The sequence below is a fragment of the Echinops telfairi genome, unplaced genomic scaffold (genome assembly GCF_000313985.2).
Source record: "Echinops telfairi isolate 266 unplaced genomic scaffold, ASM31398v2 ScPeMD7_7458;HRSCAF=8496, whole genome shotgun sequence".
NCBI classification, from domain to species: Eukaryota; Metazoa; Chordata; class Mammalia; order Afrosoricida; family Tenrecidae; genus Echinops; species Echinops telfairi.
Window position 1 is genome coordinate 50504534 of NW_022111358.1, and position 15621 is coordinate 50520154.

Genomic DNA, 15621 nt, shown 5'->3' on the forward strand with positions numbered 1-15621 from the left:
TTCCAACCAGGACCCGGGGGTCTTCTGAGTCATGAGAGCCCTGCCTCCACCCACCTTGGGGGGGGGGGTAAGTTTGAAGACTTGTCTGTGTGCAGCTGTGCACAGGAAGGGATCTCGACCCTAGTCTGAACATCGTTGGATTTTCATACGGTGTGTTCTTCCTTATAAAACAAAGTCTGCTGAGCTTCCCCCCTTGTCCTGCTCATGCTGGAAGCAGGGTTGGCATGGCAGTGGTGGGCTGACATCATGATGAGACTTGGCCAGGAAGCAAGCAGAAAGCAGGAAGGGGAGGCTGGGAAGAAGAGCGGGGACAAGGAGGAGGCACATCAGAGCTGGCTCACCTTCCCATGGGGACGCAGCCCACTGACCAATCCATGGGACAGCTCCAAAAAGACCCCCAGGAGCCAGTCAACGGGTCAGACTGTCAAGGAACAGCGACCTGGGCTCTTTCCCTCCCTGGCTTCCCACGAGTAAGAACTGGTGCACAGGGCTCCGACACTCCTAGGTCTTGGGGGACGCTGCTGGGGAGTCTGTGGGCCTGGCCAGGGAGGGATTACCCAGTAAGCAGGATGTACCTGAGCTTAATTATGCTCAGTCCCGTGTCCTGAGCAATTTCATAGATTACAATCTCGCACTGCAGAGCAATGAGCAAAATTAAGCTCACGGTACCGAGCTTATTGGGCATCAGCCCCAAGCCCCTGCAGCTCCTGACCTCTGAGCTGGACTGTGCCGAAGGCCAAAATGAAATTGTGAGCACGTCACCAAGCAAAAAGCTCGGGGTCTCCACGGAGCAGGTGGCCAAGAACTAGGGCCAGGGAAGGCCAAGACCTGAGGACACAGCTGACCACACCCAGACCAATCTCGCTCAGGATCGGGGAGAGGGCTGGGCTGGGCAGAGATGGACATACTGAGTGCTGGGCTTTGAGAAGGGAGTGTGGGCTGAGCTCTGTATTCCCGGGGCTGTTTGTGTCATTGAGTCAACAGTGGTGTAAAAGGGACCACGATGGAGCACAGGAGGACGGATGCCACATGGATGGAGGCCAAGAAGACTGTGTCCCCTGGGTGCTGCAGCTGTGGAGAAAGGACCACTCCCTCCGAACTCACCGGCCATGCAGGGTGTGCCTCTCCAAAGTACCATCACCCTCTCTTGGGGGATATTTGCATGGTGTCTATCAGGGAAGCCGGTGGGTTGACCCTTTGGCCCCCAAAGGAGGCTGCATCCATTTATGCCTCATAGAGGTCACCTTGAATGGGGGGTCAGTACAGGTAAGCACAGGGTTTCTTGGGTTTTCTGATCTGTAGCAAACAATCTCACTTTTTCTTTCTTTTTCGGCACCAAAGGTTCTGCTTCGAGGTCTGGCCTCCGACAACTGAAGGGCCAGTAGGTGCAACTGTACGGCGATAATATAAAGATGATAGTAAAGTCATAAAAGATGAGAAAGATAGGAGAGGCCATACAATAAAGGAGTCTGACACATTTTACGGTAGCACGCTCACCTCAGCTCCTCTTGGTGGACCACATGGAACAGGGAGAAGAGAGCGAGAGTCTTTACTGTCTTGGGACATTTACAGGCAGCCATAAGACATGCATATTCATGTGTCACAAGGTGGGTGGTAACTGCATTAAGATCCCTGAGCTGACAGGTGAGCAAACCTAATACCTGCCTTGGGGGGAAGGTGTGAGGGGGCTGGGTGACATGGCAGGAAGAGAGAACGAAAGGATGTCTTCCTCTAGAGGGATATATAAGCAACCATGTACTCACTTTAAGACAGCATAGCTGTTAGGGGAGAATCTGTGGAAACGATCCTTAAAGCAAGGTAGTGTACTTGGACTTTACCTCTCACTGACCCGTGGAGGCTTTCCTACCGTGGAATACTACAGATCCCCTCTGTAATAAGTTAGGGACTATAGTCCTCGTCATATTTCCCACAGCCTTCTGCAGAAAAGGCACCTCCGACGACCTAACAGTTCCCCACAGTTCTGTGCACAGTACAAGCTCACACCTATCAACCCCCGGGTTGATGGAGGCATTAAGACAACGTTTCTGCAAGGAAGAGTCTGGAATGTAGGGCCCAGGCCTTGTGATGATGGCGTAAGCAAAGGGGTGCAGACAGATGGGGAGCTGTCTGCAGAGAAGAAATGCTGCCCTAGGCCAGCACCCATGAGTTAGTGCTGCGCAGGTGCTGTAGAGACCAGGCTTGGATCCCAGACAGCAGCGACTCCAGTGTGGGCCCTATCTTTCTGCCCAGCACAGCCTAGGTCTACGCACCCAAACCCAGTTCTGGGCACAGCGAGGCCCCGAGCCTGCAAACACGGAACGAGCTGACTCCCAAGGAAGTCCCAGGGGCTAAGGCCCACCTGGAGGGCCGGGTAGTTTCCAGAGTAACCAAGCCTGAGACATCCAAGCACACACCTTCCCCCGCGCCCCCTCACCTGATGGGCCAAGCTGTCGCCTAGAAAAGCAAGGAGACATCGACGCAAGGGCTTCCCCTCACCCATCCAGTGGCAGTCGCCACGCACTCTGGCCAGGGCCCGGGACTCGAACTGCTAGCTCCCGAACCGCTGGCAGCGCTCCCAGGACCCAGGGTTAAGGGTCAGGGGAAATCGCCCGGTGAGCTGCCAGAGAACGCGGCCGGGAAAGACGCTGAGAGGAGCCGTTCCTCTTTCCTGGGCCGCCCGGGGGTGCGCTCTCCCGGGACCCCCGGGACCCGTCTGCCGAAGGAGGCCAGGGCGCTTCGCAGCCGCGCCGGCCCCGGTGGCGTGGCCGTGCGGCGGCGGCGGCACCTACCGTGGGCCGCGTCGGGGGAGGGTCCCCCGGTCACCCTTCCCGTCGTGGGCGCTCAGCTGTGCTTGTTGTCAAGGAGCCAAGCGGGACCGAGTAGGGGAACCCGCATCCCGAGCCGCGCGGAAGAATATTCTGCGGGCACTTCCCTCGGAGCACCTCGCCGACGTCCCCGGCTCCCAACAGGGGCCACATACTGACCGCTAGCGGCCCTCTGCGCCTTGACAACGCAGGCCCGCCCCCTGCCTCGCGCTGGACGAGCGGGACCCGCCTCCGACGGCTCATTGGCTCTCAGAACTCACGCTCCCGGACCTGATCCAATCAGCGCGCGACGTTACCAGGGCCCGCCTTTGGAGGCGGGGGGAAGGCCCGCCTCAATTTTGGCGCTGGGACGGCCACTGCGCGTGCGCCCGAATCCCAGCTAAGCGGAAGCGGAAGCTGGGGGGCGAGCCAGCTCGGAGGAAGAGCGCAGCAGCTGTGAGTCCGGGTCCGAAGTCGCCATGGGGCGAGGCAGCGGCACCTTTGAGCGTCTCCTAGGTAACGTGACCCCCGACCCGCCGACCCGCCGCGGTCTCCCTATTCCCCCGCCTGGGCCTGAGTGTGCGGGTGCCTCGGCCGGAGGGCCCCGCGCCCGGCTTGTGCCCGCGTCGGGAGGAGGATCGGAAGGGCCGCGGTCCTGTCGGGAGGCGACGCCGAGACGCGGGTCCGGAGCGGACAGCCGGGGTCGGCCTCCTCAGACGCGTGCGGGGCTTGCGTGTCTCAGGCGTCTCGGAGCCCCGGCGGCCGACGCCCCGGAGCTGGTCTCTGGTCCCCGAGAACCAGGCGCCGCGCAGAACTGCCGCTCGCTGCGCGGTTTGCAGCCCAAATCCAACCAAGCACCCCAAGCCCCGCTCCCCCAGACTAGCGCCTCCCCCAGCGGGCCCAAGCCCTGAGTCACGAGGATGCGGGGCTCAGTCGGGGGCCAGAGCCCGACAGCTCAGAAAGGCCGAGATGGTGTGGGGTGTGGGGCCGCCCCAGGTGGGGCTGGCAGGTCGGGAGCGCTGCCTCCTCTGGGGCTGAGCAAGCAACTCGGTGCCCGGAAATGTCCCAGTGGCTTGGAGGCCTCCCCTGTGCGCTGCGTCCAGCTCGCTGTGCTGTAGGAAGAACAGGGTGTTTGTGTGTGCCCCTCGTGGTCAGCTCTGGACATCCTCTTTCCCTGGACCTCATGGGCCAAGCCTCTGAGCCCGCTGAGGTGGTCTGGTACCTGCAACATAAAACTCAGACGTCTACTGACAGCCAGGGAGCCAACTGCACTCCCCAGACTGCCCGCCCCCAGGGCAGGGTTACAAAGAGGATAGGGGTTAGTGGGGGAAGCCTTTCTGTGGCAGAGTGATGGGTCTGAGTTCTAATTTCCCTGTGAAGCTGCAGAGCACCTGGCTGTGTCTGTGGGTGGGGTAGTGACCGACCTTGAAGGTTCTTCCGTCTGCCAAGAGATGAAGGTTGTCTGAGGAAGGGTGAGCTGGTCTATGTGGAGGGTTCTGCCTGGTCCTCAGTGTCTCAGGCACACGTCCCTCCTGAAAGGCATGTGTCCACGGCTCCTCACATTATAGGAAGACTCTGTCAGGGTTTCCATCCAGTCCGGGGGTGTACAATGGGAGGCAAGTCTCGATCCCTGGGGTTGAGCTTGGGGCACTGGGATCCCTAAAGCAAGATGGTCCCCCAATGGGCACTTTCTTCCTCGCCCCACTAGACAAGGCCACCAGCCAACTGCTGCTGGAGACTGACTGGGAGTCCATCCTGCAGATCTGTGACCTCATCCGCCAAGGGGACACGCAGTAAGTGGAAATCTGTGCTTGGTGGCGGTGAGGGTGCGCAGAAGCCGGGGGTTCAGCTTTGGAGGAGTGGGGATAGGCACCTGTGCTTGTGGGGGCCAGACCCTGCCGGGTCTCACCTGCCAGATGCTGGCCAGCCCATGTGGTCTGGGGGCTGACTGTTAGTTCAGTGATACTGGTGGTGGTCCCCTCTGCGAGGCCCTTTGTTGCCCCAGTCACTGAGATGTCTCCGTCTTCCATCCCTGTTGGATCTCTGTTCAATGCCCTTCGCTTTTCAGGGCAAAGTATGCCGTGAGCGCCATCAAAAAGAAGGTCAACGACAAGAACCCACATGTGGCCCTCTATGCCCTTGAGGTGACTTGACCCCTGGGATCTGGGCCCCCATCGTGCTTGGGCTCCAAGAGGCACCTTGGGAAAGGGGGGTCCTGATGCCCTGTTCCCCCCCGCACCCCTCCCCCGGCTCTGTAGGTCATGGAGTCGGTGGTGAAGAACTGTGGGCAGACCGTCCATGATGAGGTGGCCAACAAGCAGACCATGGAGGAGTTGAAGGAGCTGCTGAAGGTGGGCGTGGCGGGCAGGGCACGGGAGGAGCTGGCGGAGGGTGCAGAGAGGGACACGCTCACTGTTACGATACTGTGCAAGCTCGCATTCTGGGGCCGGGGAGCAGGACAGGAGGAGGCCATGGGGTGGGGCACAGCCTTTAGGTCCCCTCAGAGTCAGGATGCAGCCCCTACCTCCTCAGGGCCCAGGCTAGTTCTACATCCCCTCAGGCTCAGAACACACCACACACACACGTCCCTTTGAGATGGCTTCCTCAGAGCTAGGCCGCCACCTCTGTGCTCCTGAGCCCAGGGGGTCCCCACAGCCAGCCCTGCTCCTCCTCACCCTGCAGAGGCAGGTGGAAGTCGGCGTGCGGAACAAGATCCTGTACCTGATCCAGGCCTGGGCGCACGCCTTCCGGAATGAGCCCAAGTACAAAGTGGTACAGGACACCTACCAGATCATGAAGGTGGAGGGTGAGTCAGTGGCCGGGGAGGCCCCGCAGGATGGGGGCATGGGGACTGCTGAGTGGCCAGTGAGGGTCAGGGTCCTTCAATAGGCTCCCGCCTCTCCGAGCGTACCCAGAGTGTGTATGTGTCAGGGTGGCTAGGAGTGAAGCAGGGTGAACACAGGGCCAGGTACCCCACTCTCTAGAGCCTTAGGAGCCAGGGCTCGGCAAACCATGCAGAGGGGCACCCTCCCAGGTGTCCCACCCAAGGCCCAGCAGATGTCGTCTGGAGGCAGGCAGAAAGGGGCTGGTGTGCAAGGAGGCTCCACTGAGCAGACAGGAGGCCCTGGCAGGCTGGGAAGTCCCCTCTGTGGCCCAGGGCAGAACAAAAGTAGGGGTGGTTGGAGAGGAGTGTGTGGCCCCAGAGGGTGCTGGGTGGTGTCCTTAGTTCTAGGTGCTGACTGTAATAGTGTGGGGGCTGGGGTCCATCTTAGGCAACCCCCAGAATGCCTGTGGCTTGTGTACCCCTCTCCCCCCATGGTTCTGCGCTTAGCACTGAGGACCGATACATGGTGTGAGGTGGGCAGCTCCTGGGTCTGAGAGCCAGGGTCTGTCTGGACCTTGGGCAGCTGTGTTGGGTGGGTAGGAAGGGGCTGTCACTGAGATCCAGGGTCTGTTGGGGCCATGGACGGCTGGGGTGAGGTTCAGGGTGCTGATCTCACCGCACCACACCTCTGTCCTGTATGCTGCCTCTGGGCTGGCTGGCATACACTCTTTGTTCATGCTTGTGTTTGCGTTTCTGGATCGAGGGGCCTAGATTGATCAGAAGGTTGAGGGCACCACGAACCTGGGGGTCCCTGGGAATGCATCAGGACAGGAGAGTCGAGGGTCAGGAGGCAGGCACTTCAGCCCACAGGGGGTTGGGCAACACCCCAGGGACACTGGGGCTGGGGCTGGGGCTGGTCTCCTACCCACCTGGCCCCCAGGGCAGCCCACCCCACTGGAGCTGGGAGACCTCGTTTGTCCATCTGTTCATCGGGCAGGCAGGTGCTCAGTCAGGTGGGGCTCCTGAAGGGGACCGGGGGTAACTTCCCTGCCCTGCGCTCCTCCAGGACATGTCTTCCCCGAGTTCAAGGAGAGTGACGCCATGTTTGCTGCCGAGCGGGTGAGCCTGGGGGCGGGGCCTGGTGGGGGGCAGGGGGCTTCTGCAAGGGCAGCCTCGGCCCTCCTGGGCAGGCCAAGGGAGCTCAAGGTGTTTTTCAAGACAGCCCCAGACTGGGCGGGGCTGGCAGGCCCGAGGAGAGTCCCCCCTCACTAGCCTCCCTCTCTCCTGGGGCGAGCAGTCCCAGCGCAGCAGGGCAGAGCGGGGCTGCTCCCTGCCAAGCGCTGACCCCGCTGCTCCCCAGGCTCCCGACTGGGTGGATGCCGAGGAGTGCCACCGGTGTCGAGTGCAATTCAACATGGTGACTCGCAAGGTGAGTGGGTGGGAGGGCCACCAGGTTGGGGTCAGGCTTGCCCCCGACCTGGGGCAGGTGGTGGCGGCCACACTCAAGCCTGGTGACACCTGCATTCAGATGCAGTTGTGGCCCTTGGGTATGGCCTCTTGGGGGCCGGAGGACAAGGAGGCTCCCATGTTGGGCTCCAGGCACCTCCTCTCTGGGCTGCTAAAGGCGAGGTCAGCAGTTCTGAAATAAGCCACTCCTCGGGAAAGGGGACCCCTGCTCCGGAGCCACGGGGCAGTTCTGCCTTGCCCTAGGGTCGCTGTGGGTTGGCATGGACTCGAGGGCAGTCCGTTTTTGGAGCCCTGAAGGTGCCCCTCCCCTTGGCACCCCTCAAGACACTGAACGTGGGGACTGGTTGTGAGCAGCTCCCGGGCGGTGTGTCCGGTGTGCAGGGCCAGCGTGCACCGAGCAGGGTTGCATATGTCCATGTTAAAAGGGTTTAAGGGGACTTCTCGTTGGGACGATCCTTTTCCCAAAGCTCCCTGTTCCTCAGAGAGGCTGGCCTGGGCGGGGTGGGCCTGCCAGGCTGCCTGCCTGACTGGTGTGCTGCCCCGGCTCTCCACAGCACCACTGCCGGGCCTGTGGGCAGATCTTCTGCGGCAAGTGCTCTTCCAAGCACTCCACCATCCCCAAGTTTGGCATCGAGAAGGAGGTGCGAGTGTGTGAGCCCTGCTATGAGCAGCTGAACAAGTGAGCCTGCCCTAACGCTCAGCCCAGCGAGAGCTATGCTCCCAGACTGCTGCCCAAGGAAGGGTGGCTGCTGCCCTGTAGGCCCTGGTTAGCTCCCAGACCCGGGGCAGGACTGAGGCAGCGAGGCTCAGGGGGCGCTGTGCCTATCCCTGACTCACGACCAGTGTCGTCTGTCCCGTTCCCAGTCCTCATCCGTCTCCCTCTGCCCCTCGAAGGACCCCCAGATGCCCCATCCCTGGAGAAAGTTCCCTTAACGAGCCAATCCGGGGAGTCATTCGTCTTGTCTTTACAGGATAGAGAGAGTGTGTGTGTCCCCCCTAAGGGAGGTGTCCTCACCCTATGGGGACACCGCTGAGATCCCAGGCCCCGAATTTAGCACCCTGTTTGTCTCCAGGAAAGTGGAGGGAAAAGCCGCCGCCACCACGGAGCTGCCGCCCGAGTACCTGACCAGCCCTCTGTCCCAGCAGTCCCAGGTATGACCCCACCTGCCCACCCAGCCCCTGGGCCCTGGTGTCTCACCAGCCCCTCACCAGCCTGTGTGCCACAGCTGCCCCCCAAAAGGGATGAGACGGCGCTGCAGGAGGAGGAGGAGCTGCAGCTGGCCCTGGCCCTGTCGCAGTCCGAGGCGGAGGAGAAGGAGCGCATGGTGAGCTGGCTTTGACGGCAGTGTGGGATGGGGCTGGCCTGAGGAGACAGAGTCATGGAGACACTGTGCCCTGGTTGGTTTCAGAGACAGAAGTCCACGTATACCGCGTACCCCAAGACGGAGCCTGCCCCTGTGGCCTCGTCTGCGCCCCCTGCCAGCAGCCTGTACTCCTCGCCTGTGGTGAGACTCACCTCAGCCGGCCGGCCAGCCCACACATGGGCACAGGCCGAGCGTCCTGCTGCTTTGGGGCAGGCGGGCGGGCAGGCACTCCCTGAGGCTAGTCTGAAAGGACAGTGCTCAGCTCCCTGGCACTGTTCCTGAGGCTGAAGGAAGGTGGGGGTGGGTGGACATTGCTGTCCCTGAGCTGCAGGCCTCTCTGTCATGTAAAGAGGGGATGGGGGGTGGGGTGGGGGTGAGCTCCAGCCCACGATTGAGCCTGCTCAGCGCTAGGGCTGAGGAGTTGGGGGAAGGGAGCATACAGACTACCCCAATGAGCCCCTCTAGCGGCCTGGGTTTGCCATCTCAGCGGAAGGAGAGGAGTTGGTCCCCTGCCCTGGGGCTTGTGAGGTTGTAGGGGAGGGTGTCTGTTCTAAGCCCTTATGGCACGCCTCCCCCTCCTACCCCCCTCCCCAGAATTCATCAGCACCCCTGGCTGAAGACATCGACCCTGAGGTAAGGCTCATCACAGGAACGTGCTCCCCTCACCCTCCTCCCAGCCCTAAGAAGTGACACATGCACCCCGTCCCCCCTGCAGCTGGCACGGTACCTGAACCGTAACTACTGGGAGAAGAAGCAGGAGGAGGCACGCAGGAGCCCCACGCCGTCGGCACCTGTGCCCCTGGCTGAGCCAGCTGGCCTGCCCCGGGAGGGGCACACGGTCCCTGCCAGCACTGTGGAGGTGGGTGAGGTGCTCACGCTCCAGCCTGGGTCCCGGGGGAATGAGGACAGGAGGCTGAGGCCCCTGCTGGCTCTCTTCCAGATACCTGCCCCGGAGCCCGACTCTCAGCCCGGAGCGCCTTCTGGGGGCCCCTTCAGTGAGGTGAGCTCTGGCCAGACCCTCCAGCACCCCTGGGACGCCCCCCCTCCCTCAGAGGACTGGTCTGGTCGTGGTGGGTGCACCCCTCCCTGGGGACTGGAGGCTGGTGCAGGCAATGCCCTCCCTGCCCTCTGAGCCCTCCCCCCAACATCCCAGGAGAGCCCACAGCCCCAGCACACCTATCAGGCTTTGTTGGCCAGGGTCAGGGACTGGACCTGTGAGGGCTCACTCGCGCGCGCACACACTGGCAGGGTGCCGCCCTGTGCCCGCAGCAGTACCAGAACGGGGCGGCGGAGGAGAACCATGAGCAGTTCCTCAAGGGGTTGCAGAACGCCGTCAGCACCTTCGTCAACCGCATGAAGAGCAACCACATGCGGGGCCGCAGCATCACCAACGACTCGGCCGTGCTGTCGCTCTTCCAGGCCATCAACGGCATGCACCCACAGCTCCTGGAGCTGCTCAACCAGCTGGACGAGCGCCGCCGTGCGTCCCGCCCCACAAAGGCCGAGGGGGCAGGGCCAGGCACGCAGGCCATGTCTGAGCCAACTGCTACCTCTCCTTGCCCCACAGTGTACTACGAGGGGCTGCAGGACAAGCTGGCACAGATCCGTGATGCCCGGGGGGCACTCAGTGCCCTGCGTGAGGAGCACCGGGAGAAGCTGCGCCGGGCGGCCGAGGAGGCCGAGCGCCAGCGCCAGATCCAGCTGGCCCACAAGCTGGAGATCATGCGGCAGAAGAAGCAGGTGCGGCTGCCCGTGCGAGGGCACCACTTTGGGGGTGTCGGCACAGCGCGAGGTGGCCGCTCTGGGCACCGCGGGGGGCGCGGACGTCGTGGTGTGAGGCTGCTTTGGAGGCAGACGGCACAGCCCGAGGCGGCCATTTGGGGCATTGCTCTGGGGCGGACAGCAGTGCGAGGTGGCCGTCCTACATTGTGTTTCCGCCCCAGGAGTACCTGGAGGTGCAGCGGCAGCTGGCCATCCAGCGCCTGCAGGAACAGGAGAAGGAGCGGCAGCTGCGCCTGGAACAGCAGAAACAGACTGTGCAGATGCGCGCCCAGATGCCCGCCTTCCCGCTGCCCTACGCCCAGGCACGTGCCCCACCACCCGCCCCACCACCACCCCTTCCAGGCTGCAGCTGACGGTCCCGTGCTCTTTCCTCAGCTCCAGGCCATGCCCACAGCGGGAGGTGTGGTGTACCAGCCCTCGGGCCCGACCAGCTTCCCAGGCACCTTCAGCCCGGCAGGCTCCGTGGAAGGATCTCCCATGCACACAGTGTACATGAACCAGCCTGCCCCGGCCGGCGCCCCCTACCCCAGCATGCCTGGGACCGGAGCAGGTAACCCCGCCCCTTGTCTGCTGCTGTAGCCGTTACAAGGACAGGACAAAGAATTTCCCAGAGCCCCCATACATTAGTCCACGTAACACCACGTTGGCTTTATCATCTCTTTATCCAGGGGGTGTACACTCAGCAAATGCATGCGAATGCACATGCAAAACACATGCCAGAAAAGCATGTTTACACAAACATGTCCTTACCGTACATGTACCTGTGTATACACATCTGAAAGTACGTTTACACGTGCATAAACTCATACATGTTCCCACCATCCATGCACACAGCATATACACACCTATACACACGTTTCTCCTGAGGTGCAGACTTGACCCACCTTGTCCCTGAACTCAAGTGTGAGCTTCCAAACACGGCAGGTCGGCCAGCCTCAGGGCAGGACTTCCTGTAATTCGGGGACACCCCATCTCAGGGCCGCGTTCCTTGGTGTCCTTTAATGAGCGCCCCTCGGCAGTGCTTCCTGACCACACACGAGCCAGTCTTCGCACTGCCCTAGTGGGCCGGCCCCTCCCTCCAGAGTGGCCCCAGCAGAAATGGGTCCTCTCGCAGCTCCCTCCACACACACCTTGGGGTCACCATTCAGTGCATAATGGGCACGCCTGGCTGGCAAAGCAAAGGCGCCTGCTCCCTGGGGTTTGGCCTTTGTGTTGACACTGCTTCGCCCACCCCACCCCCATGTCTGTCACCTGTGTCGGTGCCCCTCCCCCTGTGCGTCCCTCTCATTGGTCTTACTCCCCACAGATCCCAGCATGGTGAGCGCCTACATGTATCCTGCAGGGCCCACAGGTGGGCAGGCCGTGCCCCCAGCCCAGCCTGGGCCCACTGCCAGCCCAGCCTACTCATCTTACCAGCCCACCCCCACCCAGGGTTACCAGGTAAGTGGGTGAGGAGCTGATGCTCTGGCCATGCTCAGGCCAGGCCCTTGCTCACCAGGCATCCCCTCCCACAGGCTGTCTCCCAGGCCCCTCAGAGCCTCCCAACCCTGCCCCAGCCACCGCCTGGGACCATGGGCTATGTGGGCGGCCAGCCAGTCTCTGTGGGCTACCAGACCTACAGCATGCAGGTGAGCTGGTCTCCCCAGGTGGACTTCGATCAGCAGAGCATGCCAGGCAGAGGGTCCTTCCACTCACAAGACCCTCAGGGTTACCCATTTCTTCCCCTAGAACCTCATGACCACCCTCCCCAGCCAGGACGCGCCTCTGCCCCCCCAGCAGCCCTACCTCTCAGGGCAGCAGCCCGTGTGCCAGCAGGTGAGTACAGCAGGGTCCCTTCTCAGCAGGGCTTGGCAGTGTGGGCTAGTGCAGGCAGACAGGAGAGCCATGCTGCAGGTACAGGCGGGTGCACAGAGCCCTCTGCAGACAGGAAACACCACACGTGTGGGGAAAGCCAAACCCAAAGCCACCCAGTGTCCGTGAGTCAAGTGCTACTCAGGAGCCCTGAGCAGGGCCCCCAAGGCTGGAAGCCTTTACTCACAGAGCAGCTGGTGGGTTTGAACAACCATTCTATTGGTAGCAGCCCAGTGTCACCAGGGCTCCTTTGGGGAAAGCCAGAGACTGAAAGAAAGGCCCACTTGTTGGGGTCCACTGCTCTAGCAGGAGAGTGGAGCCACGGTCCTCCTCCTCCACAGAGGGGACTGAACTGAGCCCAGTGCATGCTGCTTCCCCCACAGATGGCGCCCACCGGGGGACCCCCACAGCAGCCTCCAGTGCAGGGGCTGCCAGCACAGGGTAGCGAGGCCCAGCTCATCTCCTTCGACTGACCCCGTGGCCGTGCCAGCCTAACATCTCGGCTCCGCAGACTGCCTGCACCCAACTTGCTGCTGCCTCTCTCGCTGCCACTGCAGGCGGCTACTCCCTCCTTGTCACCCTGCCATCACTGCCTCCCAGCCAGGTGCCCAGGGCTGGGCCACAGGGGAGTCCCTGGCAGCAGGTGTAGCCTCTGCCTGGTACAGCCACTACCCTGGGAGGCCTGGCCTCTGGGGAGCTGCCTGTGAAACCCCCCTTGTAAGCCCCTCAATGCAGCAGGCCGACCCTCCAAGCCCCTGGGAAAGACAGCTCCCAGAGGTGTGTGTGGGGTGGGGTGTCTCCCTGCTCTGCTTCTCCGGCTGCCCTCTCCCCTCCAGTACCCTGTAGACCAAGTGCAACAGGCATGACGACAATAAAAAGTACTCCGAGGCCCTGGCTCATGTGTTGGGGTGTCAGTGTGGGCATCTGGTAGAGCTCCCCTGGTCAGTCCTGACCCCAGGGGTGGCAGGGAGGAGGTTGGGATTTGATGGGCCTGTGCACGTGCTTCTAGAGGGAAGGTGGTTGGGCTGTGTGCCTGGTGCCACCCTAGCCCGCTGCCAGGCGGCCCAGCGCTGAGTTCAGTCATGGACATCCAGGGCCTTAACGGAAGGGCTCCCTTGTGCGCGTGAGCCGGGCAGAGGGCTGCTGCCGCCTCCGGGGCGTTAGGCCAGGCCGCGGGTTCAGAGCCTGGCGTTGGCTGCGGAGCCACTGAGGAGCAACAGGAGAGGCCTCTGCTGGCCCGAGGCGGGGCTCTGCCCTTCGCCAGGGGACGGAGCTGGAGCCTGCAGCGCCACCCGGGTGCCGTGGGCCCTCCCTCCGCTGCCCGGCTTTACCGACGGCCAACGGGCCTCTCGCCTGCCCGGGCCACAGCGACCTGGGCAGAGGGGTCCCGCATTGGGGACATTTTCTCCCGCTGTGGTCACGCAGGTCACCCACGAAAGCCTACGGCCTCGGGGACGCGGCGCAAGGAAGGGAGGGGCTCCGTAAAAATACACGCGTTCCTCTTGAGAAAACGCTCCTACAGCGCCGGGGAGCGTCCGCGGGGGCGACGACGGCCCTTAAAGCGCTGGCCCCAGGGACGCGCCTGCGCGCCGCGCCGCCTTGTGGGTAAACGCGGGGCCTGAGAGGAGGCGAGCGCAGACGCGGCTAGAGCGTCCCTCCCCAGCTCGCACTCTCGATCACCTCGGCGGCTAGAGCGTCCCTCCCCAGCTCGCACTCTCGATCACCTCGGCGGCTAGAGCGTCCCTTTCCAGCTCGGACTCTCGGTGTCCTTGGTGGCTAGAGTATCCCTCCCCAGCTCGCATGCTCGATCCCGGAGGCTAGAGCGTCCTCCTCGGTGGAGCCGCGTGTGACCTTCCAGCCCGCGCACCGATGCTGCCGGCGGCCGCTCGCCCCCTGTGGGGGCTGTGTCTCGGGCTCCGGGGCGCCGCGTCCCGCCTCGCCAGGTACGACGGGCCGCAACTGCGGCTGTTGGGGCGCCGGGGCAGCGAAAGGTGGGCCAGGTGGGGCGGCGCCGGCTAAGACCAGGGCAGCCGGCCACCGAGGGGCTCAGGTCCCTGGCGAGGCGGGCGGCGGGCGCGCACCCTGCAGGGGGCCCAGACCGGGCCTTGCGGGACCCTCGCGGGGCATGGGGGCTCGGGGGCCGTCCCATGCCTTCCCTTCTCCCGAGTGGGCCGCCGAGCGAGCTTGGGGCCGCGAGGCTGCAGCCGATGCGGGGTCGCTCGGGCCCTGCCCCCGGTGACCTTGGCCAAGGCCCTGCCCATCTCCCGGCCTCAGTTTCCTCCGCAGGCCAGGGCGTGGAGGCTACCCTCTGCGGACCGGGCTTGTGCGCCCAAAAACGGCCTGGGCCCGTGGAAGGTTTGGTGCCGCCGCGTGCCCCTAAGGCACGGATTCCGCCCCATCTGCAGCGCCCCTTACAAACCGGAAGCTTAAAGCTTGCAAATGCGAATACTAGGATTTCGAGGGCACTTTGAGGGTAGCAGTGGACTGAGTTAAGCCTTGGGTAGCTAACCAAAAGGGGGAAGCTTGAGCCCACCAGCCCCTCCCTGGAGAAAGATGTGGCAGTGGACGTCTCTAGAAAGATGCCCCAAGCTGCAAACCCCGAGGAGCCGTTGGTGGCTGTGGGTTTGGGGAGCTGAAGGATTTAAAGACCCTTGAAATCCCCTATTACTGGTGTGGTGGGATCCAGTGGTCCGGTGAGTCATGGGGGTGCTCTGCTGTCAGTGCCATACTTGACTGACCGACTCTCTGAACGGTGTAGGTCACAGGGGCCTGCTGTCCACGCTGCTCGCCAGATGAGGTGCACCAGCCACCTCAGGGCGGAGGCGCTGGCCGGTGCCCCTCTGGATAACGCCCCCAAGGAGTACCCCCCCAAGATCCAGCAGCTGGTCCAGGACATCGCCAGCCTCACGCTCCTGGAGATCTCCGACCTCAATGAGCTCCTGAAGGTAGCAAGGGCTAGCCGGCTGGGGCCCCTGTCTGTCTGCCCCCAGCACTTGGGATGACCCCGGCTCCTGATGCTGCCCCTCTCTGCCCCGCAGAAAACGCTGAAGATCCAGGATGTCGGGCTGATGCCTGCAGGCGTGATGCCTGGGGCCACCCCTGCTGCAGCAGCCCCTGAGGTGAGAGTTTCCTGCCGCCTCAGGCTGCAGCCTGTCCCAGCATCAAGCAACCTGGTGCCCTGTCCTCCACCCCCCACGCTCCCTCCGAAGGGGCAGTTGATGGCGGGATGGATGGTTTCTGGAAAGCCGGCCAGGGCTTTGGAGGAAGGGCCTGATGAAGAGGGGGCGTTACTTTCTGGCAGGAGGCTGACATCAGGACGAGCAGTGTGCCCCTTTGTCGGCACGGCCTTCCTGCAGTGGGTGCAACCAGCATGCAGCCAAGAGGCGAGAACAGGCCGGCCACTGGAGTTGGGCTATGCTAGGGAGACAAAAGGGGCTGCCAGCCCTGCCCATGGGCCCAGGGAACAGGGAGACTGGAGCACCAGGGCAGCAGGGCTCCCAGCTTGAAGGCCCTCATTCAAGTTTCGTTT

General features: G+C 63.0%; 2 protein-coding genes and 1 long non-coding RNA gene across 5 annotated transcripts in view; 2 read left to right on the forward strand and 1 right to left on the reverse strand.

Moving 5' to 3' along the window:
- The window catches only part of LOC123522758, a 12768-nt gene extending 9826 nt beyond the window's left edge, over positions 1-2942 (reverse strand). Inside the window, exon 1 of the long non-coding RNA XR_006680981.1 lies at positions 2790-2942. This is a non-coding gene — a long non-coding RNA (uncharacterized LOC123522758). The remainder of the gene's footprint in view (positions 1-2789) is intronic.
- A 290-nt stretch (positions 2943-3232) lies between these two features.
- On the forward strand, positions 3233-12980 carry HGS (hepatocyte growth factor-regulated tyrosine kinase substrate). Of its 3 annotated transcripts, none has more exons than XM_045299862.1 (22): positions 3233-3320; positions 4513-4597; positions 4873-4948; positions 5063-5155; positions 5487-5610; positions 6695-6747; positions 6989-7057; positions 7650-7774; positions 8169-8247; positions 8322-8420; positions 8505-8600; positions 9054-9092; positions 9175-9318; positions 9400-9459; positions 9708-9939; positions 10027-10199; positions 10403-10543; positions 10617-10791; positions 11548-11681; positions 11756-11869; positions 11970-12056; positions 12476-12980. In XM_045299862.1, exons 1-22 carry the CDS (start codon positions 3284-3286, stop codon positions 12563-12565), a joined length of 2325 nt encoding a protein of 774 aa, XP_045155797.1. In that variant the 5' UTR covers positions 3233-3283; the 3' UTR covers positions 12566-12980. The 3 variants fall into 3 exon arrangements, with proteins under 3 accessions (XP_045155797.1, XP_004709159.1, XP_045155798.1); XM_004709102.2 differs by having other exon boundaries at positions 9729-9939; XM_045299863.1 differs by having other exon boundaries at positions 9732-9939.
- Positions 12981-13870: 890 nt separating this feature from the next.
- The window catches only part of MRPL12 (mitochondrial ribosomal protein L12), a 3252-nt gene continuing 1501 nt past the window's right edge, over positions 13871-15621 (forward strand). Inside the window, exons 1-3 of the mRNA XM_004709101.2 lie at positions 13871-14035; positions 14851-15037; positions 15131-15211. Of these exons, the coding sequence (XP_004709158.1) occupies positions 13962-14035; positions 14851-15037; positions 15131-15211 (342 nt within the window). The 5' untranslated portion in view covers positions 13871-13961. The remainder of the gene's footprint in view (positions 14036-14850; positions 15038-15130; positions 15212-15621) is intronic.

Bases quoted from the DNA above. Each gene is read 5' to 3' on its own strand.
- HGS (XM_045299862.1), top strand. From the start codon at position 3,284: ATGGGGCGAGGCAGCGGCACCTTTGAGCGTCTCCTAG. The intron at 6,748-6,988 runs GTGAGCCTGGGG...GCTGCTCCCCAG, and splicing joins CCATGTTTGCTGCCGAGCGG to GCTCCCGACTGGGTGGATGC. The intron at 8,421-8,504 runs GTGAGCTGGCTT...GGTTGGTTTCAG, and splicing joins CGGAGGAGAAGGAGCGCATG to AGACAGAAGTCCACGTATAC.